Consider the following 25,604-nt stretch of genomic DNA (forward strand, 5'->3'; position numbering starts at 1 on the left):
CGAACTGTATAAGGAATCTAGGTGCTACTTAAGTTGTGTGGGCCGAGTTTTCAGTCAAGGAAAGAGGAGTTCCTCATACACACCGTGAGAAACAAGACTATTGCCCATTGGGAACGAGTTCTGGACACTAAGAAGAAGGCCACATTCCTCACAGTTCATTTGCTAGTCAAATCATTTGCGTATTGTGGGCTATTGTTGATTGTCTAGGCATGAAGAATGACTTTGCTTGTCACTTGGGCGGGCATGTATTATTCACTTCGCTGTTGTGCGTGTATTCTGGGAAAAATTGAAAGTTGTTCCAGTGAGACAATCATACAATGTAGTGGCTCTAGATGAAAACGTCCTGTGTCGTAGGGTGCCTAGTTGATATTTATTCTAGGTTCATCATTCTTTTCTATTCACTATACTCTTTATACTTTCAAGGCTGCCTGTGTGATGTTATCGTTGTGTAAATTTCTGGGTCAGTAAAGAGTGTTGAGTATTATTGGAGAGTTGTCAGTAATATGTATCATTGTTGTTAGCATTCCCATAGATTGTTGGACAATGTATTGTTGATGGATGTAAGGTGATTGGTTATGCCTTGCATTGCTTATCATAACCTTGTATTGTTACAATAAAAATGGAGTATCTAAAATACTTCATAAACCAACACAATAACACCTCAATGGATGATGATATACCCCAGAAAACCAAGCATAACAGTAGGCCTTTCTCAAAGGGTGTCTATGCCATTCTTCAGAGAGAATAGCCAAAGGATGCGCAGAAGGGGCAGGAAATAGGGCACAAAATATTTGCACTTGGGACAGATTTAAAATGCATGAAGGTCACATGTAAAGTCCTTTTCAAACTAGATGAACTAGATGCACTACTTTCCAAAGTGAGCCGGTTAGAAGGGAAGAAACTAATTTGGGCTCTAAAACCAGCTATGCTTGCTCTCATACAACACAAATTCTTAGAGGAACCTTGTGAAGGGGTTAGACTTCTGGTTGCATCTTGTTTCAGTAACATCATGAGACTAACTGCCCCTATAGCTCCTTATAATGATGATGTTATGAGGAGAGTTTTCAGACTGGTAGTAGAAACTTTCCAAGACTTGGACCACAGTGTAGGCTCTACCTTTGGGAAGAAGCTTGATATTTTAGAAGTTATGGCCATGACTAGGACTTATGAAATCATGTTTGATCTAGAGTGCGATGATTTGATCCTGCAAATTTTCCAATGCTTCTTCAGCATTAGGAAACATCATCCTGACACAGTCATAGCACACATGCAATCCATATTGTCATCATGTATGAGAGGTCGTGATGCCATTTGTCGGGATTTGCAGTCTCAATTGTTGTCTATTTGGAGGAGAGGGCAGTTGGTCTCACTTGATGCTTATGGGCTAGCTGAAAGGTAGGTTAAGCAAAACATTGGGTTGTTCAGGAGACAGTTGACCAGGGAGGAGCTACTCAGGATTGGGGGATCATGCAGTAGGAATGAGTTGAGAAGGAAGGGACTTTGCTTCATTTGCAAGGGACCTAACCACTCATGCTTGAGTGACATTGAGGAGATGATAGAGGTAGAGCAGGTGGAGATTGCTTCTGACCCTTAGGGTGAGGATTCTTCTTTGGACGAGTCCATGGGTTCATACAAGGACGCCTTCGAGGAGCATGAGTCATGTAGAGTCGTTGACAGCAGGCCAGATTCATATGATGAGCAGTCAGTGGACCCTATGGGTGACATTCAGGATGATGAGTCACCAATGGGGATTCAGCATGGTCCGCATATTGTGGAGCATGAGTCAGTTGAGGAGGAGGATGTGCGCAGTATGCATGATGAGCCTTCTGGGGAGAGCCAGTTGGAGGTTCATATTGAGCTTGTGATGGTGGAGGATGAGCAACCACCCTTGGGGTCAGCCATTGATGAGGAGCAGACAGATGTATAGATAGCTAGCAGGGTGGCAGTATTTGCGGACATATGTCCTCAGGAGGAGCGAGGTTCTGACAGGATAGTTTTGCAGGAGGTTGGTAGACTAGATGAGGGTGGATTTTTCGGCCAGATGAGGTTGTATCTTTTAGAGATGGTGGTACATCCATCTTTGGGCCAACCCTTTGATGATGTGTAGGTACTTGCACAGGCAACTATCAGAGTTGCGGTACTTTCAGAGGGCATCCCTCTCCAGGGGTACATAGACAGAGCTTGTAGCACATCTTGCCCACTTTTTCCTATTATAGAGCGAGGGGCAGGTTTCCTTAGACAGATTTGGTTGATTGACCAAATAGAGCATCATCAATTGAGCAGGGACCCATATCAACCCAGTAGACTTGTTCCTTACACAAGTGTCCATGCATTGGATTGGCGAGAGATCATGAGTTGGTACCCTATTGATGGAGTCTCATTTTTAGTCAAAAGCATTGTATTGTAGAAACCCTTAAAGGTGAGGGATATTACATGCTTCAGTTGGCAGTAAGATGTAGGCTGGCCACTCATCAATATTTCAGCACAACATCAGCATGATGAGATTGACCTTGGTCTATGCCAAGGGTTGGATTGGAGAGAGGTGATGAGTTGGTACGCGGTGGATGGAGCAACATTCATGGTTGGAGTTATAGCACAGTAGGAGCCTTGGAGCCTTGATACTTGTTCTTGGTGGCATTGGGATCCAGGAGGATTTGTTGATGACAGGTTTAGTCAAAGATTGGTCTGGGATTCGGGCATTGAGGGGTCCGTTCATGGTGGGTTGACACAGGAGCAGAGCATCACCCAATGGTTCGTATGGGATCTGGGCATTGGGTCTCAGTTGCATTGGGCCACCAGATTGGTCCACAGATTTGGATTGCTTGAGGGCAAGCAATCTTGGGGCGAGAGGACTGTAATGTCCCCATTTTTATTTTTCTCCATAGTATAGCCAGGGTGGATTTCCAGGGCAAGGGATGGCCAGGTCAGTGGAGCAGGTTTATGTCATTAGGGGTCCTGATGGAGTTTTGAGGAGTTTTTATGGGGTTCAATGGCATTCGCTTGGCATATTCATCATCATGAGTAGTTCCGCACATCTTGTTTTTGGTTCTGTGACTTTCTAATAATTCTCGTAAAACGGGGTTATTATTGGGCATAACTTAATTAATTACGCTCAAGGTTGCATTCCGAGAGGAATATTTGATAGAACACCTTAGTGTAATAGCTCGATGGAACCAAAACGAGAAGATATACAAGATGGGATGCTGAGAAGTGACTTCCAGTGGGCGAAGAAAGTATGGTGGGCGATTTACCACTTTCCTTAATTAAAAATGACTTTAATTACTCATTTAATTAAGGAAAAACAAATAATTGGAGGAATGAGTCAAAAGTGATTTAAGTGAAATAAAGTAAAATTAAAAGGTCACTTAAGATAAAGTCAATGGAGGAGCTTCTAGAATAATAATAAAATAATAAAATAAGATGCTTCTAGAGGCTTGGAGATCTATCCATCAGATCTATAAAAGAGGAGGAGGAGGTCATTTGGAGACATCTTGGATTTGATATTGTTTCTTGTATGAGAGGTTGAGAACCTGGTTCTCTACTCCATTGGTAGCCCCAAGACAGAAACCCTCGGGTGATTCAGTGAGATTGGGCGAGTACCCATCTCCCCTTGGTGAATTCATCCAGAATTCACAAGAGAGCTTAGCAGTGGCATTTCAATTCAGTTTTGGTGGAGGGCCAGCACAACATGAGAGTAGATTCTTAAGGCCAATTTATCTCAGCTATATGGGTTGTATCCACATGTAAACCCCAGTTTATCTAATATAATAAAGCTGAGAATTTTCTTGTTCATTGTGTTATGGGATTGCAATGCTCTATTTGTTTAATTTTACATGGAAATCTTCTGTTAAGTGAATGGTAATTTTATGTGAAGTGTTTGTTCCAATTTTTTTCATTTGGGACTATTACCACTCAAACCAGCAGGGGACCTAAAAGGGGTTCCTAAAAGGGCAACTGCTAGGTCAAGGGAAACTATGGAGGCTTAGCCCACTGTCACCACAGCTAAATCTCCCTGCTCTTTACAAACTTTCATTGGTGGGAGGAGTCCTGGTAGTGTAGGGATCACTTTGTAAAGTAGATGTCAATGGATAGGTGAGAAGTGACGCTAAAAAACTTTTCCCAAGGATGGAGTGAAGAATGGAGCTTGCTTGCTCTTTAAGCAAGGGACTTTGTTCACCAGGGATAAGGGGTGAGGATTGGAGGGTTGAGGGAGAAAGGATAGGCCTATGAACAAGTTTCCTAAACCCTATAATCCTTGGGAAAATTGGATTCCCAAATGGTCCTTGACAAATAGTCTTTATTGAGAAGTGGGACCACACAGGGCCAAGTAGACCCAGCCTAGGTTCGGGGATGGAATGTGGCAACCAATGATGCTCCTATCCTGGACAAGGTGAGGGGAAGGACCAAACAAGAATACTTTCTTCGAAAGGTTGAATTGATCCTATTGAAGTCTAGCCTTGGGGATGCCTTGGCACAATTCGATCGTAAAGCTATGGCTTGCGATTCCTGGAGATTCCATCGTTAAAATTGCCTCAAATGTGGAGGAGAGGGAGGGGACCCACCAGCGCAATAGCCTATAGGAGATTGAATTTTTTCCTTGGGTTAATTCTTGGGAAATTGATGCCCTAGGTGACCTAAGGGGCTAGACTTGGGGAAAAAGGGGAAAATGGTTAAAAGAGGGTTGAAGTGGTCATCCTTTTTGAGGGATTGGTGCCTAGTTCACTTGGGGATATGGATTCAAGGATAATGATGAGTAAGAACTTGGTTTCTTGATCAAGGAGGCCCAGAAAGTCAACTTCGTCCAATGTTGAGAGAAAGAAAATAAAAGTGACCTTCAGGCATTTATACTTCAATGCAAATGATGCAAGCTTCTCAAGATAAATAAATCTCTAGGACATTTCATTCATATAACATTGGCCCATACATTAAATTAGCTTAAACATGTTCAATTCCACATTTGGATAATGCAACGACTAGCCCTAATTTTAGTAGTGTGCAACACCAAGAATAATAGCATCAAAATTTACTTACGATGTTATAGAGTATATCCAACCAGCATTTCGTTTTCTCAATAAAGCTCCAAGACATGAGAAATAGCCCAAATCCATACATCAAAATTCATCCATCTCCAAAAATATCCACCAAGGAAAAAGTGCGAAAATTCTCTGTGATTAGAGAGATCCCAAGTCCAGTGATGATACAAATGAATGTATCTAACATAAATATATAGCCTCCTAAGGAGTTCGAATTAGCTTATGGGCCGCTAATGATAAAATAATGTGCAAATAATAACCCCTAATGGTGACATGCCCACCATAATAGCTCATAATGTAAAAACAAGCCTCACAAGGGACCAAATAATGGTGTATGCATGTCGTAGGGCCCTCCAAAGGCTCAATAACATCCTAAAGTGCCATATTGAGGAATAAATTCCTCGGAATATGATGGACAAGGGGGTGGCCCCTTGTTCTCCAAGTAGTAGACCTGTGGTGCTCTCAGTGGATCTGAGGGCACATCAATGACCCCATGGGTCTCCATATGAATTAGAGATGTCTGTAGATCCTCTGCAATGGTCCAGGTGGTGGAATGAATACTGCCATGACATCGTACAAGTGCTGGGACACCTGCCAAGAGTGTGGGGCTCCTGTGGGGGCCCGCCGAGCTTAGTGTACCAATCATGTCACCATCATCCCAAAAGTGGATCACTAGTAGTATCTGAATATCCATGAAGATCTGTGGAGTGTTTGTCTGCTGCTGTGGAGGACCATGGCTCTCTATGCACACCCTACATGTGCCAATGTGGACTTCCGGGGGTCAGGATTCCATATAGGGAAGCCAAACCCAAATTGGAACCACCTGCAATCTTGCATAAGATCCAATGCGTCCCCTAGGCTTCCAGTACAATCAGTCATTAGAATAATCAGGTAAAGGAACTTACAAACCATGGATAACAAAGTGGGAGCAGACCTCTAATTGATCAACTCCACCAACTTGACCTAACTTTGGGTCCACTTGGTCTTGTGTGGCCCCGCAACTTTTGGAAGATAATTTTACAAAGACCATTTGGAAACCAATTTTTCACAAGGGTTTCTAGGACTAGGTTCCTCCTTGATAAGTCTCATTTGCAAACCCTAGCCCTTGAAACTCCCTTGGCTCTTCTTAGAGAGCCTTACACCTTGCTTCTCAAGCAAGCAAACCGTACAATTGAGTCTCTCTTGCGAATAGGCCTTAGGAATCACTCCTTTACTCTTCATTGATTCATCCTTATGGTGATTCCCTTCATATGGGGTCTCCTCCCATCGGTGAAAGTCCGTAAAGAGTAGGGAGCCTTAGCTGAGGTGATAGTGGGATATCGCTCCATTGTTGCCCTTAATCTAGTAGTTTCCCTTTTAGGATCCCCTCCTAGGACCCCTGCTAGTTTGAGCGGTAACAATTCCTAGAGGAAAATGATTAATGCAAAGTGCGTGATTATACTCCTTGAGATTATTAGCATTGTATTTATTGATGGAATTTGAGCATAGGAGTTATTATCATAAACCTAAGTCACAAGACACGACCTTCGGGGTCTCATGTCCCATATTTCATGTGTCGGACATGACATGACCCATAAAACATGTTCGACATGTTTTTCAATGTGTCTTAAAATCAACACACATGTTTGGGCCATGTCGATGATGTGCCCTAATGTGTCCTGATTTTAGGACACATGTCCCACTAAAATCTCAAAGTAACAAGTGTCGCGTCTTGATTTGATTTATTTTTTTCAATTTCGTGTATGTTCATGAGGCATTAGCCATCATGGATCTTAATGACCCAGTTCTATAGCCAGTCAGTTTTGATGATGAGTCTCTTGAGGGGTCATCTTCCACACCAACAAATGTAGCAGGGGATCTTGGATTGGGCATAGAGGAGGATGGAGCAGAATCAGATGATAGTGCTAGTGATGGCGATTATGACATGGAGGAGGATCTGGACTATTGATAGAGTTGTGACTAGTGAGTCACGACCAATACCGTTGATGAGCTATGATATTCCTACCTATTTTATATCTACTCTATTTTGTATTTTCTAGTGGAATTCCCTCAGTATCTATGTAATACATTTTGATTTTGATGACTTAATGAAAAATCCACAATCTATGGTTTAAATATCTACGTTCTACTTCTAAATTTCTAGTTTTATTTATCAATCATGATATTTATAAATTTCTAGTTTCTTATGTGCTTGAGCAATTGTTGCTAACATTAGCAATGAACATTGAACTGTGAACATCATTACTGTATTAAATTAATAAACTATCTAGTTCCAAAATTATAAAATTGTAATTACTAAATTAGTAAATTAGTAGATAGATATCATAACCATTCATATTTGTCAATGTTCTAATTTTTAAAAAATTGTTAATTTTTGGGCTAGATTGTTCTCTATTGTAGATAATCGCATTTTAAAACTTTTTCAATAATTATATTCATCCCATATCATCATAAGAAATTATATAGAGAGACAATAATATTAACAATGCAACAAAAGCTGGAACAGTAAGGAACAATAGAAGAAAAGCATACACAATAAAGACACCAGGATTTAGGTCAAAGACCAGGGCAAAACCACACGAGGGGGAAAACCCAACCAGATTCTTCTTCTAAGATATTCATCAAATGTTCAACAGAGGTATAGAGTACAATAAGAATGAGACATATCTTTCATCATCAATCACATTATGTTGGAATTTCTAAGTTTAACTCGTTAGAAATTCTTCCTGTACTATCTGATTTATTTCTTCCTACTTGTTCAATTACTTAACAAGTTATTTACCATGTAAATACTGAAAATAAATACAAGTACAGTATCAACATCTACAGATCATCAACTGAAAGTAAACAAGCACACAAGTGACACCGTTATTTTTGGACTAATGTCCCTAGAAAAATCCAATGTGGGAAAACCGATGCAGCTATTCAGAGGGTTTTATTATTATGCAGTTTTCAGAATACAACCAAGGTGCCAGAAATGGCTCACCCAACAGAGAATGCCCTTGGCAGTAGTACCTCTCACTTGGAGATAGATATTCCGGTTGATAAAACACCAGATGAACAATCCCACAACAACAATTGCAGCTTCTGCTACTCTCATCGCTCTGATAGGGACTGCGTCACCCTATGTGGCTTACCATCTCCCAGTCTATCCCACGAAATCCTCGAGTGTTGCTTCTAGGCCCTGCATTAGCTCTGCTAGCCTCTGCGTCAGCTTCCGGAGCCTCTGCATCAACTTCTGGAGCCTTTGCGTCAACCCCTAGACCCTTTGCGTCTCACACGCTGGCCTCTCTGGCTCTGCACAGCTCCTGGCTGCCTCTGCGTAGCCTCCAGCTGCCTCTGCGTCAACCTCACTAGGCTCTGCGCTGCCTCTCTGGTACCAACTCTGCCTCTTTGCTATGTATTCACTACCCCTCAGCTGCAACTCAGATCACTCACTCGATTTCCTCAGAAAACCCTGCCCCAGAAAATCGAATTCTTGATCTCTCTTGGTGTGTCCTCCAACTGACCCTCAAGCCTCTTCTTATACTTTTCTCATTGGTCCATCAACGACCGAGATTAAATCGCAAATCAACAATTAAGATTAGATTTGGCTTGATCCATGAGTTTTGGAACCTTTTAACCCAGTTTTATATTAATACCCATTAATATTTTATTTTTCCTAAGTTTAGACTTAGGAACTCCATTAAAAATATTAATTATTTTAATATCTCCCAAACTGGTTAGAATTTGCCCAAACCATTTCTGGGTCATGGAGATCTTATGTGCTTTAGCCTCTCCACGACTTTTCATGACTAGAGCACACCCGATGCTACCCCAAATCAACACTCCCTCTTAGCGAGGATTGTGCTCTAGTAATACTCCTCACTGAGTATCACCCTGATTATCCAACATCGATCCCTGTGCTAATGCTAGGCCTCCCAGCCCAACATCCTCTGCACTGCTGCATCGTGTACTGCATCCCCTTCTCCTCACACTACATCGTGCTGCCCATAGCACTGCCACTGCTAACTGCTGCATTGCAACCCAGTTACTGAGAAGGAAGTAACTGATCCACCCAACTCTAACATCCCTGTCAGGCTAGAGGCTCTCCTGATGTTGAAGCTCCCTTTGTTGCTAACAAGTGCACCCTCTACTGACCTCTGCGCTGCAGCAACAACTCCATGCATCTCGCACTGTTGCACAGCGCTCCGTGCCATCCTGCACTGGTGCAATACTTCCGTGCTTCTCACACTGTTGTATCTTGCTAGCCTCTGCGCTGTCCTGGGTCTCCTGCACTGTAGCATTCTCTACCGCTCCATCTGCATCTGTCTCTACTGACAATTGCCGGTCCTGCTACTCCTCTTCGGGGCTCCCGTAGCAAGGTATAATCCAAGAGGTTGTGTACCTCAATGATCTTGCCCCTCATCGCCTATAGTCCGTCTGACTACAACTCAATGTCACCCCACTTCCTCTCAAGTGACGCATGAGCACTCATGGCACAGTCGTCATCCTCCTTGACTTCTTTCACCGCCTTTGCTGGCGCTGCCTTGGTCTCGGAAGCCTCTCCCTTGATCTTCTTCCTCGGACACTGGTTCGCAAAATAACCCAGCTCCCCACAATGGAAGCACTTGACCTTGGAGAGGTCCTTCTTCTTCCGCTTCTCCTGCTTTCCTGCAGATGCTAGAGCTGCATCCTCTTCTTCCTCCTTCTTGATCCTGATCCCTTTATCGCTACTCCCTGCCTTGGTCAGCCGTCTGATCTCTTCTTGACGAAGAGCCGCCCATAGTTCTTCCCAATTTGGAAGCTTCGACCTGCCTAGTATGCTTTGGACAAACACTTCCCAATCCTCAAAAACTGCATTCAGTGTGGTCCTCACCAACATCTCCTCATCCGGCATGGCCCCTATGGAAGTCAGCTGGTCCCGGATCTCCTTCAATCGACCGAGGAAGACATCTATCTGCTCTCCCTTCTGCATCTGGTATGACCGCAGCTGATTTTCAAGTAACATCTTCCTCTGCACGAAAGTATGTTGGTACAATTTCTTTAGGGCCTCCCACATTGCATTTGTCGTGTCCTTTTCAGCAATATGTGGCACTATATGATCCTTGACCCCATCAAGGATGATGCACTTCGCTCTGGCCATTGTCTCCTCATACTTCTCATTTTCAGCTGGGTCAACTGGGATCACTATCGTTTTCAAGACAAAGTCCTTGATGCGGTATCTGTCTAGAATGGACAAGATCCTGGCCTTCCAAACCATAAAGTTGGACGCTCCGTCCAACCTATCCTGATCTCTCAGCCCATCACGACCATCTCGCTGCTCTTCTGTCGACTCCTCCGAGGCTCTCAACTTCCTGTCTAGAAGTCCTCGGTTTGACTACCTGAGTCTCCATTTCCCTTCTGGAAATCCTTCTGCCAACGTCGAGTTGCCCCACTCTGATCGTCTGTGCAATTGCACCACTGATCCAGATTCCTTGGCTAGAAATCCGCCTCAGCAACAACTCCCTCAACCTTGGTCTTGCCTTGTTAGGTACTGTTCTGACCACAGTACCTCACCAGCGTCGCTCCGCAAATTTCCCACAGCCTCCTATGCCCCAGCAACCGAAGGTCTGAGCCTCTAGGCTCTGCGCAATCTTGGCACCAACAAAATTTGCACCTCCTGGCCACAATGTTAATCCTTCTTGACTGAGAAAGATGACCAGGCACACGTAGGTCAAGTTTGCTCCTCTCTGCCTCTACGTTGATCCTCCTCTGGCTCGAACTGATGACGCAGGCCCTCTGCGTCACCCCTTCCTCGCTGCTTTCTGCTAGGAACAACTTCTGTCACTCGGGAAAGCTATTTTTGTTGCTATTGCTCTGCTAGCTGATGCTTTCAATTATCCTATGATCTGCAACCACGCTCTAATACCATGTTGGAATTTTTAAGTTTAACTCGTTAGAAATTCTTCCTGCACTATTTGATTTATTTCTTCCTACTCGTTCAATTACTTAACAAGTTATTTACCATGTAAATTATGAAAATAAATACGAGTACAATATCAACATCAACAAATCATCAACTGAAAGTAAACAAGCACACAAGTGACACTGTTATTTTTTGGACTAATGTCCCCGGAAAAACGCAATGCGAGAACACCGGTGCATCTATTCAGAGGGTTTTATTATTATGCAGTTTTCAGAATACAACCAGGGTGCCAGAAATGGCTAACCCAACAAAGAATGCCCTCAGCAGTAGTACCTCTCACTTGTAGACAGATATTTCAGCTGATAAATCACCGGATGAACAATCCCACAGCAACAATTGCAGCTTCTGCTGCTCTGCATTACGCTAATAGGGATTGCGTCACCCTATCTGGCTTACGAGCTCCCAGTTTGTCCCACGAAATCCTTCAGCTCTGCTTCTAGGCCTTGTGTTAGCTCTGCTAGCCTCTGCATCAGCCCCTAGACCCTTTGCGTCTCACACGCTTGCCTCTCTGGCTTTGCGTAGCTCTTGGCTGCCTCTGCATCAACCTCACTAGGCTCTACGCTGCCTTTCTGGTACCAACTCTGCCTCTCTTCTATGTATTCACTGCCCCTCAGTTGCAACTTTGATCACTCACTCGATTTCCTTAGCAAACCCTGCCCCAAAAAATCAAATTCTTGATCTCTCTTGGTGTGTCCTCCAACGGATCCTCAAGCCTCTTCTTATACTTTTTTCATTGGTCCATCAACGACTGATATTAAATCTCTAATCAACGGTTAAGATTAGATTTGGCTTGATCCATGACATTTGGAACCTTCTAACCCAGTTTTATATTAATACCCATTAATATTTTATTTTTCCTAAGTTTAGACTTAGGAAATCCATTAAAAATATTAATTATTTTAATATCTCCCAAATCGGTAAAATCTGTCCAAACCATTTTTTGGACTTGGAGATCTTATGTGCTTTAGCCTCTCCACCAATTTTCATGGCTAGAGCACATCTGATGGTACCCCAAATCAACACATTAGGCCTCATAGGGCCAACCTGGGATCTTAAATGATCCTCATAAGTCAGTCAAAGAGGCATTCTCTATGCCCCATATAGGGTTGCCTCAAAGTCACGATAGGTAACATAGATCTTTGTCACATCACAGTCATGAGTCATTACATTACTTGTCGTAAGATCATTGTCATACATCAAGGTCACTGTTATATAGCATACTATATTGCCATACGTTGCAGAAGATATCACTACCATAAGCATAAGTATGTCACTGTCCTACATCATAGATATCCCTGCCATATGTCAATCATATATTATAGATATCACTACAATATATCATAGATATCCCTGCCATATATCATATCAATCATTGTCTAGGAAACAAGTCTCACTGCCCAAAACATCACTGTCATAATCACTGCTCAAACATCATTGTTACAATCAAAACATAAGAGCAAGTATAACTGACATTCATCACTGTCAAACCACTGCCAAATGCCACTTCCATGCATTACTGTCATAAGCCCAAATGTTATTGTCATACATCACTGTATGCATTACTGCAACTAGGGTTCCTCAAAATCAATCTTGAGAGCATCTCACGACTGCCTACCAATAACCCATAAAGTCCTTCACAAGGGATGGTACTGGAGGCTATTCTATCAACTAACTAACAACCCTCCATACTGTACAAGTTGCCATACAATTTTGTCTAATTTCAAAAACATTATCATGAAAGCTAACTAACATACCTGTTCCTACTAGCAATATTCAAATAGAAAAGGTCAATCAAACATGCTTCTCTTGTCCTATAAAAGCTCGGACCTATGCAAAGGAGTACTGAGATTTTCGGTCCACTTTAGGGCTTCTGCGGCCACTTCAAAGAAGCCCTAACTTCAGCCTCCTTATTCTTTGCAAAGACCTTTTGCACAAGCATACTAAACTTTGCGCTGAACCTCTAAGAGATGCGACCTTGCTCCAACTCTTTGACAGTCCTCTCGGCCCTCCAAAATAGGTCTCACAACCCTTCAAACAAGTTGGTACAAGGGTTCGACCCTACACAGAAAGTATGCAACCTGTTACTACTCAAATTAGCAAGTGTCCTAAAAGGGGATGCTTGAAGGGTTATTACTAGGCTAAGGGCAACAATGGAGTGATAACCCATTGTCACCTTGGCTAAGGCTCCCTACTCTTTAAGAACTTTCACCGATGGGAGGAGACTCGTTATGATAAGGATCACGAAATGGATGGACCAATGATAGGGTGAGGGGTGATCCTGGAAGCCTATTCACAAGAGAGGCTCAAATATGAGGCTTGCTTGTCTTGGAAGACAAGATGGAAGGCTCTCTAGGAAGGGCTTGGGGAAAATTTCTAGAGTTACGTTTTGAGTATTTGTCTTATAAGGATATCCCTAAGCCCTAGAATTCTTGTGTAAACTTGGGTTCCAGGTGATCTTTGAAGAATTAACCTTCATAGTGCATGGGCCACATGAGACCAAGTGGACCCGAGGTTCGTTCAAGGGGATAGGATTTAGCAACCAATGATATGCTTGACCTAATCAGGGAGGGGAAAGGGATCAAGGAACGAGTTTTCGATGAAAGGCAATGCAAGGATCCCAGTGGAGTTTCTAACCTACGGGAAACCAAGGGCAAGAATATGTCTTCGAGATAGGGCTTGCGATATCTCATGATCCCATTGTTAGAATCTCATGAAATTTGGAAGGCTTCTTGAGGACACACTAACGCAGTTGTGGACCAAAAGTCGAAGTATTGGGATGGCTAGATCGTGAGATAATTGATGCCCTAGGTGCCCTATGTAGGATAGTCCTAGAGAGAAAGAGAGAAAGGTGAGAAAAATATGCTTTTAGGTGATCACCTATGGAGGATCAATGCCTAATCCTTTGGGAAAAATGGAGTCAAGATGATTCCAATGCTTGGAGTGATTTCACTTGGTCAAGGAGGCCTTTAGAACAATTTCGCATGGCAATTAGGGCATGGGACAATTACTTCAAGGTCTTTATACTTCGATATGCAATATCTGATGAGTTATCGAGATAAACTTTTGACAGCATATCTCTAGGAACATTCACTTATTCGAAAATGGCCCATGACATGATGCAACGCTAATAAAAGACAAATTTCCACCATTTCACACAAGAAAAGCAACAAATTTCAGCCTAGTATAGCGAAATTCCCAGCAACATGCATGTGACATGAAAAGAACAAAATAGAATTTAAATAGCACTTACATGTGAGAACAAGTATTTCCAATCATCATCATATGCCAATATAAAAGCTCCAAGACAAAAATGAAGAGATCCAAACATCAACATTCATCCATCTCGATCCAAATTTATGCAGGAACGCAAAAAAATACAGAAATACCCATATACACGGAGATGCAGTAGAAATAAAACTTCATTTCATTGATATCAAAGAACTGAAATATGCTTACATACAGAAATAAAAATAAACTAGCTCGGTTGATGGTAGTTTATCTTTGAGAAGAGATGTGGCGACTACATGCCTCTGAACTGTGTTACAATGAGGCTCAAAGACCTATTTATTATTGAGAAACAATGGAAAACCCTAACATCCAAAAACCTAACCATAGGAGATGAAGCACCAAAATTGTGGGCCCCGTTTGGGTAAATTGGTACATCAACTTCTCGAGGTCGTAACTTTGGCATACGATCTCCATTTGGCTATCATAATAGCTCGTTTCGAATACCTCGAAGAGAAGGCTGAAAACAAATTGGTAGATTGGTTTTAGACTTTTCCAGTCTCTCCGTTTTCCCTGAAAACATCTTTTAGTCCCTTAAAACGGCTCTGGAAGTTTAGGACCCAAAAAACTGCCAAAAATAGTAAGTTGTGATACAATTAAAAAAGTTGAAAAGAAACAATGGTGGGGTCCAAGTCGAATAGGTGGGTGGCCACCAACATCCACCTGGATCACATCCATCCAATTTCGTCCTCCAAAAAGAATAGCAAAAATCTCAAAAGAGAATGATCCAATCCAAGTGATGACGAGAGAATGAATCAACTCATCATCTATTTATACAATGTCTAATGAATTCAATTTAGCTTATTTTGGGCTAATTTAGCCCCTAGAATAAAATAATGTGCAAAATAACAAGTACTTTTGGTGACAAGCCCACCAAAATAGCTCAATAACAAAGGAGAAAGCCTTTGAAGAGGGTCGAATGATCAATAACATGTGTCATTGGGCCTTAGAGGAGGCCTAATGAAGTCCATAGGTGCCATAATGTGAAATAGGACCCCAAAAATAGTGGACAAGGGATTGGCCCCTTGTTCTCCAAGTAATAAACATGTGGTGCTCCCAAATGGATGTGGGGGCACACAAATGTCCTCATGGGTTTCCAAACAAATCAAAGATGCCTGTAAACCATCTGCATGATGATATAAGTGATGCCACATCATCATATAGATCTTGGACCATCTACTAAGTGTATGGTGCAATCAATGTTGCACGAAGCGGGAGCGAAGCGGAAGCGCGGAAGCGTCATTTTCCAAAAATCTAGGAAGCGAAGCGTCCGCGGAAGCGTCTGCTATATATATATTTTTTTTTATATTTTTTTGCATTTATACTCAAAACAAACATCCCAAATACCAAATTAATTGTAGAAGACATGAAAACATGCATATTTTTGCATAAATCAAGATAGATATGGCATCCATGATTCCATTGTAGTTACTAGTATGTACAACAATCATCTATATTCTAGCTATTACAAACATACATCAAATTTTTAAGCATATTATAAAACATAAAACATTTAAGCATATTATAAAACATAAAACATAGAGCATATTATGATTTATCTAGCAAGTGAGCAACTGTCAACATTTGTCATGTCCAAAATTCAAATAATAATGTTTACAAAATATGTCACTTGGTCACCGCCAAGCCAAAAAGGTTCAAAATTCAAATTCACAAGTCTACAAGTCTAATGAGTAATCTATGACAAAAAGTAGTAGATTGTGAATATATCTACTAATCTCTCCTCCTTCCACCACGAATAGAACGTGGTGGCGGGCCTCCACGTGGTGGCAATGAAGAAGATGGTGCCTGTGTAAGTCGTGGCACTGAAACTGATGAAGAAGAACCCCCTGTTGTTGGTGTTGAACCATGGAACCTAGGAACCAAGGGACCAGATGGGGGTGGGGGTGGTGGCATATCAACACGGTCATCATCATCCTAGAATCGCTCAAAAAATTCATGCAAAAAAAAAAACACTAGTTAACAAAAAAATTAAAAACATGAATTAGAGAAATGATTTATAAGGGAAAATTGGAAAATTCATACCACAATGGACATACCTGGATAAGAGCATCCTCTAATTGCTCTAGTCGCAACACTCCATCCTCCAAATTGGGCTCCTCTGGATTCTTGTCCCAAATCAACAAGTCTTTATTAGACTTTGCATCTTCACAGTAATGGGACAACAATCGCAAGTTGTAATGAACATAAACCAAGCTCTCTGCCCGGTCTAAACTCAACCTGTTCCTTTTAACACTGTGGATGAAAGAATAAGAGCTCCAACACCTCTCTGCAGAAGAAGTGTTTACCACCTGTGATAGCACCCGCAATGCCAAACTCTGTAGAAGTGGAGTACCCCCTCCATGCATGTTCCACCACTCAAGAGCAGAAAAAGTCTCTCGATCTTTAATTGCATGCATGCTCCCAAATGGACCAGTGTTGAGCGTATAGTTGCTCACCTGTCTCCGTACCAATGCAGCGTCCTCCTCATCAGGGATTAATTTACTCAATGCAGCCATATATTTTTGGTGAACCTCTTGATCTTGGTGTGGTTTTCTCCTGCTTCCCCCCCCAGGTGCTGGTGTTGAAAGCCATGATGGATGATAGTATTTAGGTGTCAAAACATATGCTAATGCATGCAATGGAATATTTAGCATTTCCCATCGGTTTTGCACCTCTACACGAATATAATTGTACAAGGTGGTATCTCTAGGCTCAACAGTGTCTTTAATCTGCCCCAACATGCTATCCATTTGCTCATACACCTCCCCAATTACTGGTCGATCTGAATCTGCAAACTTGATCATGTAATAAATTGGTTTGGTGAATTGCAAAACATATTTAACCTGTGACCAAAAGTAAATGTCAAGAACAGTGTCCTTGACTGCATTAGCACCATCTGTGTCAGTGTTAATTTCATCCCATGTTTCAGCACACACCAGATTAGTTAAAGCTTGTCTCACCTTCACTAGCCGCCTAAAGGTGAGGTAATAACTAGCAAATCTTGTCTTTGCAATTTTAAGCAATTGCAACTTGGAGTAAGTGCCATAGAAGTAGTTTACCCTTGTATGCCCTGTGATGAATTTAATGAGCTGCTTCCCTTTCCTGTAAACCTCAGCAATCCACCCACATTCTTTGTGTTTCACAATATCATGCATCAAAAGGTTCAATGTGTGAACCAGGCACCCAGACCAAAAGATGTGTGGATGAGTACGCTCAATAATTTTTCCTGCTGCCTTACAATTTGCTGCATTATCTGTGATCACTTGAACCACATTATTCGGACCAACATCTTTGATTGATTTCAATAGGAGATCTGCAATGTTTTGTGCAGATGCAGTGATGGAGGAGGAGTCATGACATGCAATAAATACTGCACCACTAGAAGAAACACCAAGAACATTTATCAAATGTTGGTTTCTAATATTTGTCCACCCATCTGATACAATGGATACCCCAGAATCTACCCACTCATTTGTAAAACGTGTCAAAGCTCTTTGAACCTTAGCTTTTTCTCTTTCTAATAACACTGTTCTAGCTTTCTCATAGTTGGGGGCCTTGTATCCTTTTGGGGCTTCATTGATGGCCTTTACCATTTCATGCCAATAGGGAGAGCGAAGCACATTGAATGGTACACCGCAAGCACAAAGAAAACGGACTATCTTTCCATCCACATCATCCCTCCCAGCAACATTAAGGAAATCCCGTATTGTTCTTCTACCTCCAGAGCTTGCAGAAGTACCATGAGGAGATGAGCAACTACCAAATTTAGAGGTTGCACTTGATTCAGAATGAGTTTTTTGTTTCTTGTTTTTTTGTTGTGCAGCCATCTCTATTTGGATGTATTTTCTTCTTTCTTCAGTTGAAATGTTTGGGCAAATTTGTACCCCCACAGAACCCTTTTTTTCATCACTGTCCAGCACCCCACAAAGATGCCTCCTCAGACGGGTATATGAACCACAATATGGTTTTCCTCCATGACAACCATGAGGGCACACAAATTTGTAAGATCCACCACCCTTTCCCCCATCAAGTTTGGTCACATAATTCCACAAGGGTGTTGATTTAGCTTTCCCATCTTGTGTTTCAGTGTCCCCTTCAAGTTCATCCCCTTCCTCTTCAAACCCTTCCTCCTCATCATACATTGGGTCACTACTATTAGGACCGTCACCAATGTCCTCTTCTGTTTCTTCCCTTCTATTCCTCACCCTTGCCATCATTAAAACCAAGAGTGGAATGATACATAGAAGCCAAAAGAACACCATCTTGGAATATGGATATAGGTGGTGGACAACGGCAACCTGTAAATAAAGGAGCAAGTAGAAACAATGGGAAAGAGTAGGAGAGGGAGGAGAAAAATACAAAAAAAAATTCAAAAAAAACAAGAGAGTTTGGGGTTTGAACTTACCTCTTTAGCTCTTGTAGATGAAGTCCTCCAAGCTCTTGCTCCAAGCTCCTCCTCCTTCTCCTAGCTCCTCCTTCTTCACTCCTCCAAGCTCTCCTCTCTTCTCCTCTCCTTTCCTCTCTTTTCTTCTCCTCTCCTCTCTTCTCTTCTCCAACTCTCATAAACTCAAAGTGAGAAAATGAGGAATGAATGGGGGCTTTATTCTTTTCATTCCTCACCCTAACCTCACCCTAACCCACCCCCTTAAGGTTGAGTTAACTTAACTTTAAAAAAAAATAAAAAAAAAAATTGTTTTTCTCCCTTGGGTGCGCCCCTTTCCGCCGAAGCGTACAGAAGCGTGCGTGAAGCGCACGCTTCCTGCTCCGAAGCGCCACGCTTCGGCGGCCCGAAGCGCCGTACGAAGCGCGCTTCGGAGCCGGCGCTTCGGAAATTCCAGGAAGCGCAAAAAAATTTACGAATCGCGCTTCCGAATTTCCGAAGCGCGCTTCGGAAGGCGCTTCGTACGGCGCCTCCGTACGGGGCGTGCTTCGGAGCTTCGGAGCGGGGGGGGGGGGGGGGGGGCGCTTCGTGCAACACTGGGTGCAATTGTGGAGCCAGTTGGGCATGGTGAACTAGGTGCATCTTCCTTGTCCAATAGGTGAACCATGAGCAATCCTTGAATGACTCTGGGGATCCATAGAATGTTGTCTACTGCTGTGGAGGCCCATGCTCTTTACACACACCATACCTGTGCTAATGTAGCCCTCTGGAGGGTTAGGGCCCCGTATAGGGAGACCAAACCCAAAATGGAGACCATCTATAATCCTTCTTAAGATTCAATGCGTCCCCTTGCCCTCCAGTACACCAAGTCATTAAAGAAATCAAGTAAGAGAGTTTACAAACCATGGAAAACAAGTGGGCACTTCATAATGGCATGCCCTTCCATAGTGGGCTTTGACATGTGTAAATGTCTCCAAGCTCAAAGGGAGGTTAACCAAGCACCCTCTTAGGTGGTTTCTGCTCCTAAAGTGTGTGGTATGTCCAAAATACATCCTTCAAATGGTGGTGACATGTGATAAAGTGATGGAATGGAGTAGGGGATGAAGGGGAAAACCTGGGTCACATGCCATGGTACAAGGGTAGTTAATGAAAGGGAAGCCCATACTAGGGTAAATGATGTGTAGGAGGGAGCAATCATGGTACATGAGTTACTCCAGCCTTGATTTTTCCACCCTTCATCATATGCCTTTTTCCTTTTATGATTTTTCATTGGTTAACTGCTTGGGGCTCAAGGGAATGAGAGCATGATGTGTAAAGTATAGCAGTGGATACCCCCTTTAAGGTGGGGTAGTTCATCGCCCACCAGGGGTTGGGACAATCATGGGTTCCTGAATGATAAAGGAGGCTCATCTAGGGCCTATAGGAACCAGGGTGATGGCCATGGAAGGGGGTAGAGCTCATGTATTGGCTTTTGCCCACGTGCTAAATGTGTTTGTCCTGACCATCTTTTGCATTTTGTGGTACAATTTCCTGTTGAATGTGGCCAATTATGTTTTTTCTTTTCTTTTTTTTTGCATTAACCTTCGAGCATCACTCGAAACAACTGTTTTCTATTGCTGCTTCTCTGCTCGGTTAATGTCCTCAGTTCTCTTGTGATCTGCAACCACGCTCTGATACCATGTTGGAATTTCTAAGTCTAACTGTTAGAAACATTTCATGTACTTTTCTTATTTATTTCTGCCTACTTGTTCTAATTAATTAACAAGTTATTTACCATGTAAATGTTGAAAATAAATACAAGTACATGTTCAACACATTACAAATCATCAACTGAAGGAAAAAAAACAAACACATAAGTGACACCGTTGTTTTTGGACCAATGTGCCCGGAAAAACCCAATGCCGGAAAAACAGTGTAGCTATCTAAGGGTTTTAATTATTAAGCAGTTTCAAAATACAATCTGGGTGCCAAAACTGGCTCACCCAACAGAGAATAATCTCGGCAGTAGTACCTCTCAGTTAGAGACAGATGTTCCGGCCGAAACGCCAGATAAACACTCCGACAACTCCCAGCTCCAATCTGCCCCATGAAAACCCCAGTGTCAGCCCTTTCTGGCCCAACGTCACCCTAGCTTGTGTTGCGTCAACCTCTGGAGGCACTACGTCAGCCCTTAGAGCCTTTGCGTCACCCACGTTGGCTCTCTGAGGCACTATGCAGCTCCTCACTGCCTCCGCGTGAGCCCTGGCTAGCTCTGCGTGAACCTCTGGCTGGCTCTGCATCCCTCTCTCCCGGCTTCTACGCTGATCCTCCTGGTACTATCTCTGCCTCTCTGCTGCAACCCTGATCGCTCTTTCGACTTCCTCAGCAAACCCTGCCCCAGAAAATCGAAATCTTGATCAAGTCGGTGTGTTCTCCAAGTGACCCTCAAGCCTCCTCTTATACTTTTCTCGTTGACTATTCAACGGTTGAGATTAAGTCCCTAATCAACGGCTAAGATTAACTCTGGCTTGATCCATGACTTTTGGACCCTTCTAACACAATTTTATATTAATTCACATTAATATTTTATTTTCCCTAAGTTTATACTTAGGTACTCCATTAAAAATATTAATTATTTTAATATCTCCCAAACTGTTTAGAATCTGCCCAAACCATTTCTGGGTATTGAAGATCTCATGTGCTTTAGCCTCTCCACCAATTTTCGTGGCTAGAGCACATCCGATGTTAACCCAAATCAACACAAGCCACCTTCATAACTGCAAGTTTACACACCTTTACATTGCTTTGTACCAGTTGGAAGAATTTTCCAAGAAAATCTTTGCCTATGCTTGTGATCCAAATGAGTTATACTTACGTTGACACAGCAATTTCTGGGTATTGAGAGGCAGATTGGTGAGTTTGGTTTGGGTTGAATCAGTTTGCATTGTGAGTAATTAAGATTCAAACTCTGTCATTGTGTGTCAAAATTGCCATTTTTCTTGTGAGAAATCATTAGTCTTACTCACCAATGGACTCTCAAGCAATCACAAGTTAAATTCTGTTTGACCCAGAACGTGAGTCAAACTCACCGATCTGCCTATAATTGCCCACAAACTATTACACCTAACTCATTTTTTGTAATTGATGAATTTTTCCTGATCTCAGTCTCTTGAATCTCCATCATTGCTAATTTTTTTCCCAAGCTGAGTCTAGTAATATTGGTGAAATCTGGATTCTGAACACTTCACTGTTTGCCCAAGGTTTCTCACTACCCCCTTCTTTCTTGTCAGTTGCTAATTTTTGTCCTTAGCCTTCATAGTTGCTACATAGATTCATTTGGAGAATCGATAAACTAGTGAAGGAATCAAAGAAAAATCAGATTTCTTTTGCTTCGCTTCCACCCCCTGGAGAAGTTTTTTTGTTTCTTTTTAAATACATTATTTTGTAGTTTCTAGCTTCAGATTTCTGATATGGAATTTTACGATATCCAATTTCAAGTAGATCTATACAGTCTTGACAATAAGGACCTTTACAGCATCTTTCTCCGTTATTTCTTTGTGACTGGGTTCTGCATAGATATTGGCTCTACTTTTGACCATGATGATTTGTTTTTTCTTTGTGCCTTGTTTCTTTGAAGTAGCTTGCCTTCCCTTGACATTGGAATAAATGCGAAGCAATTCTGCCAGTAAATTCCATTTTGAAAAACATAGTTGATAAAGTAGTACCATGCAGAGCTGTTTCACACCTTACATTATGCTTGCTTGTCTTTGGCAGCCTGTTTTGGGGTGTTCTCATATGGAAAAGAAAAGCAGAACAAGCATTGATTAATAGTGGTCTTCCATACACTGTGAGTGCCTGCAAATTCAATTTTCAATAGTTTAAATTTCAGGAGATTCATGATTATAGGAATAAACTGAAAAATATGACATGGAAGGATGATAATGGTCTTTTAATGTTGTTGTAATGAGCCATAACATGACTTGAATTTAAAGGTTAGAATATTAAAATATACTGTAGAAATAATTCCTAGAACACACCATAGATTTTCTTGTTAGAAATAACAGTTGTTACATAAAAAATCCATGGTATGTTGCTAACAGATAACATCTTGGTGATGGCTTTCAGATTGTGAGGCCTGGAGGCATGGAACGCCCAACAGATGCTTATAAGGAAACCCACAACCTTGTTCTCGCTAGTGCAGACACATATTTTGGTGGTCAGGTGTCAAACCTGCAGGTGATTATATTTGCATCAAACTATTTTCAAACCACTAGTTTGGGATTGTCCGTCGAGGGATCCAAGTTTGATCTAACTATATTCAGATAGCTTTTTGATTGTTTTAACTTCTATCGTTTTAGATCTTACCAAATGCACAATGGATATAGACATGTTCATTGACTGAATAAACATCGCTTCTTCTAGATGTTTGCACTTTTTCATTACATCCTTAGTTGGAAGCCATAATACTACCGATGTTATTAGAACTAGACCGGTCATTTAGTTGGTGAACACCAAAAATGTAGGCTGGACTGGTATTGGAAAAAACTGGACTGAAATCCTGTCAACCAAAAATTACATAAAACATTCAAATTTTGAAAAAAAAACATATATATTCATGTGCATCAATATAATCCAAACCATTTATACACAAATATGCAATGTCTTTCATTTTGAACAAAGAGTGTTGTTACCCACCAAAATGGGCAACCTTATAGGAGACAACTTTTCCTCCTATCTTGAACAGCCAGCCAACAGACCTATTCATTGCTCAACAATGATGATATGCCACATTCTTTTTCCATTTGCACCGGTCATGCACCTCTCACTATCCGACATTCCTTTTGAATGAAAGGTGGGCTACCACTCAACAGGTACCTCAACCATTTTGCAATCAAGTGCTTTTACTTAATGTTTTGGGCATTTTAACATAGATAAAGGGGTAATATGGACAATTGACCGATCTTGACTGTAAACTTGTTTCTCTCACCTTACCAACGGGTTAGTCTTTAGCCCTAGTATAGTGAGACCTCCTCTAAGGCCTTAGGGTTATAGGAGGGGCACTACATGGAAAACTTGGATTGAAGTAGTGTGTCCATGACCATTCCATAAGATCTTTCATCATTCCCTTGATACCACCTCCATCCTTCCGGTTAACTGTCATTGGTTCATCGAGATTTGGCACTCACACATCCACATCCTTGATTAGGGTCAGAAAACTTTGCCTTAAAAGTTGATGGAGCTAAAAGAATGAAAAAGCATAAGATGGCCACAACAAAAGAAAAATAAAGGTTAAAAATTTAAAATGCAAAAAATGGTCGGGACAAATTTACTGCGTGGACAAAATCCTAGCATGAGCTCTACCCCCCTCATTAGCCATCAACCATTTCCTGAGCAATTGATGCTTTATAACATCATGAGGAACCCTTTCATGTCCCAACCCTGATGAGCGAGAAACTGACTCATCTTAAGGGGTAAAATAAATGCTATATCATAAATAGCAAGCTTTGATCCTTGAGCTATGCACCATATAAAAAACACTATCAAAAAGAAGTAAAAGGCGCACTAGAGGGGTGGAAAAAGCAACTTGAGAAAAGGGGTAGCTCATGCCTCCACGATTACTGCTTCCATTACATCTATTCGCTTAGGATGTGGACCTTCATTCGCTGATCCCCTGACCATGGCACTTGGCCATGAAGTCATTACCCTTTGTTGCCACCTATTCTCACTAACACCTATGGATTGAAGGGTTGACCTTTGAAATTCCATCTCCCTGTAGGGTCTGGAAGCACTTAATAGGATTGATTACCTAGCAACACCTACAAAGGTAGGGAACACTTTTACAAGACTTGGTCTAGCTAGATTTGAAGGCGATCCTGATTTGAAGTATTATTATGCCCTTAACTATTAAGTATGATCCACTTCGATGGATCTATGGTTATTGTCTCTAATGAATGGTTTCTTTCACTTGAGTTTGAGATGGTTTTGCCAGGTGGTTTTCACAGAGCAGTTGAGGCCTCGAGGGCACTTTATTCCACTCCTACTCCACATGATGCCTAGATGCAACGTTGCCCTTCTACAACAGAGAACTGGGCCCTTAGATGATCATGACAATTGACGAACACACCAGAGCACTCTCCGATCCCAGAATGTTGAGCTCATCTTGCCTAGAATTGAGGACTCTTGATGATGTACTAGTGAATCCAGCTTACCCCTACGCTGGCCTTGACAATACTTGATCAGCATGCCATGATCTAGAGCTCATATGAGGATGATTATCCTTAGAGTGATTAGGGAAGACTTGTTGCACCTGACAGAGCCCCAACATTGAAGAGAAAGTACAACATGTTGTTTAGATGGCACCCATGGAGATGATGTAGGGCACCCAGAGCTGGCTTTTGGACACATGGAGATGCTTTGAGGCTTGATTTGAGGACCCTTCCTCAAATTGAGGTTGATCATGATACTTAGAGACACATTCAACTCTTGCATTGCACCTTTGGAGCATTTTAGCTCGAAAAGGGCATGACATCATGCTTATTGAGGGTTTATGACTCACACGTGTGGGCAATTATTGGCATATTTTATTTGTTGAGCTATTGGGTTGGATGTAACCCATTTTACTTTGTGTCTACTCAAAATTAAACTTGTTTTAGGGGCTTTTAATTGAATTAATGGAAGTGATAGACCTCCTATAAAAGGAGGATCACTCCATTCATTTTTCATCATCACTCTTATGGATTTCAACCTCTTTAAAAGAGCTTGACTTAGCCTCTTGTTTTTTGCTACTTGTGGAGATGTGATCTTATGTGGACTTTTTGCTATTGGAGACTAGTTTAAGTATTGGACATCTTTTCGGGATTGAAAGAAGGCATTTCCTTGGAAAATTCATGAGTATTTATGTAGATTTTAACCCTGTAAATAAATTACCTACAAACGAATTCTTCAAATGAAAAAATAAACAATGGTGAGAACAAAAAAC

General features: G+C 41.8%; 2 protein-coding genes across 4 annotated transcripts in view; one reads left to right on the top strand and one right to left on the bottom strand.

The window, feature by feature from the left end:
* Positions 1 to 25,604, top strand: part of LOC149155720 (protein TIC 62, chloroplastic-like) — a 377,018-nt gene that overhangs the window by 223,564 nt on the left and 127,850 nt on the right. For all 3 annotated transcript variants that reach the window (XR_016263739.1, XR_016263738.1, XM_089445945.1), the window contains exons 7-8: positions 22,400 to 22,472; positions 22,751 to 22,861. Coding sequence is in view for 1 of the 3 variants with exons in the window: in XM_089445945.1 (XP_089302071.1) it covers positions 22,400 to 22,472; positions 22,751 to 22,861 (184 nt within the window). In the remaining 2 variants the exon portion in view is untranslated. The remainder of the gene's footprint in view (positions 1 to 22,399; positions 22,473 to 22,750; positions 22,862 to 25,604) is intronic.
* LOC149155721 (uncharacterized) lies at positions 15,619 to 16,970 on the bottom strand. Its single transcript, XM_089445238.1, has 2 exons — positions 16,323 to 16,970; positions 15,619 to 16,200 (listed from the first exon to the last, which is right to left on the bottom strand). The coding sequence occupies exons 1-2, from the start codon at positions 16,917 to 16,919 to the stop codon at positions 15,997 to 15,999; spliced, it is 801 nt and encodes a 266-aa protein (XP_089301364.1). The 5' UTR covers positions 16,920 to 16,970; the 3' UTR covers positions 15,619 to 15,996.

The sequence above is a fragment of the Pinus tabuliformis genome, chromosome 9, assembly GCF_031772625.1.
Source record: "Pinus tabuliformis cultivar Carrire ecotype Pingquan chromosome 9, CPIR1, whole genome shotgun sequence".
NCBI lineage: Eukaryota > Viridiplantae > Streptophyta > Pinopsida > Pinales > Pinaceae > Pinus > Pinus tabuliformis.

Coding starts and splice junctions, on each gene's coding strand:
- LOC149155721 (XM_089445238.1), bottom strand. CDS start 16,919: ATGCTAAATATTCCATTGCATGCATTAGCATATGTTTTGACACCTAAA. Junction 16,201..16,322: donor TAGAGGATGCTCTTATCCAG/GTATGTCCATTG, acceptor GAGCGATTCTAG/GATGATGATGACCGTGTTGA.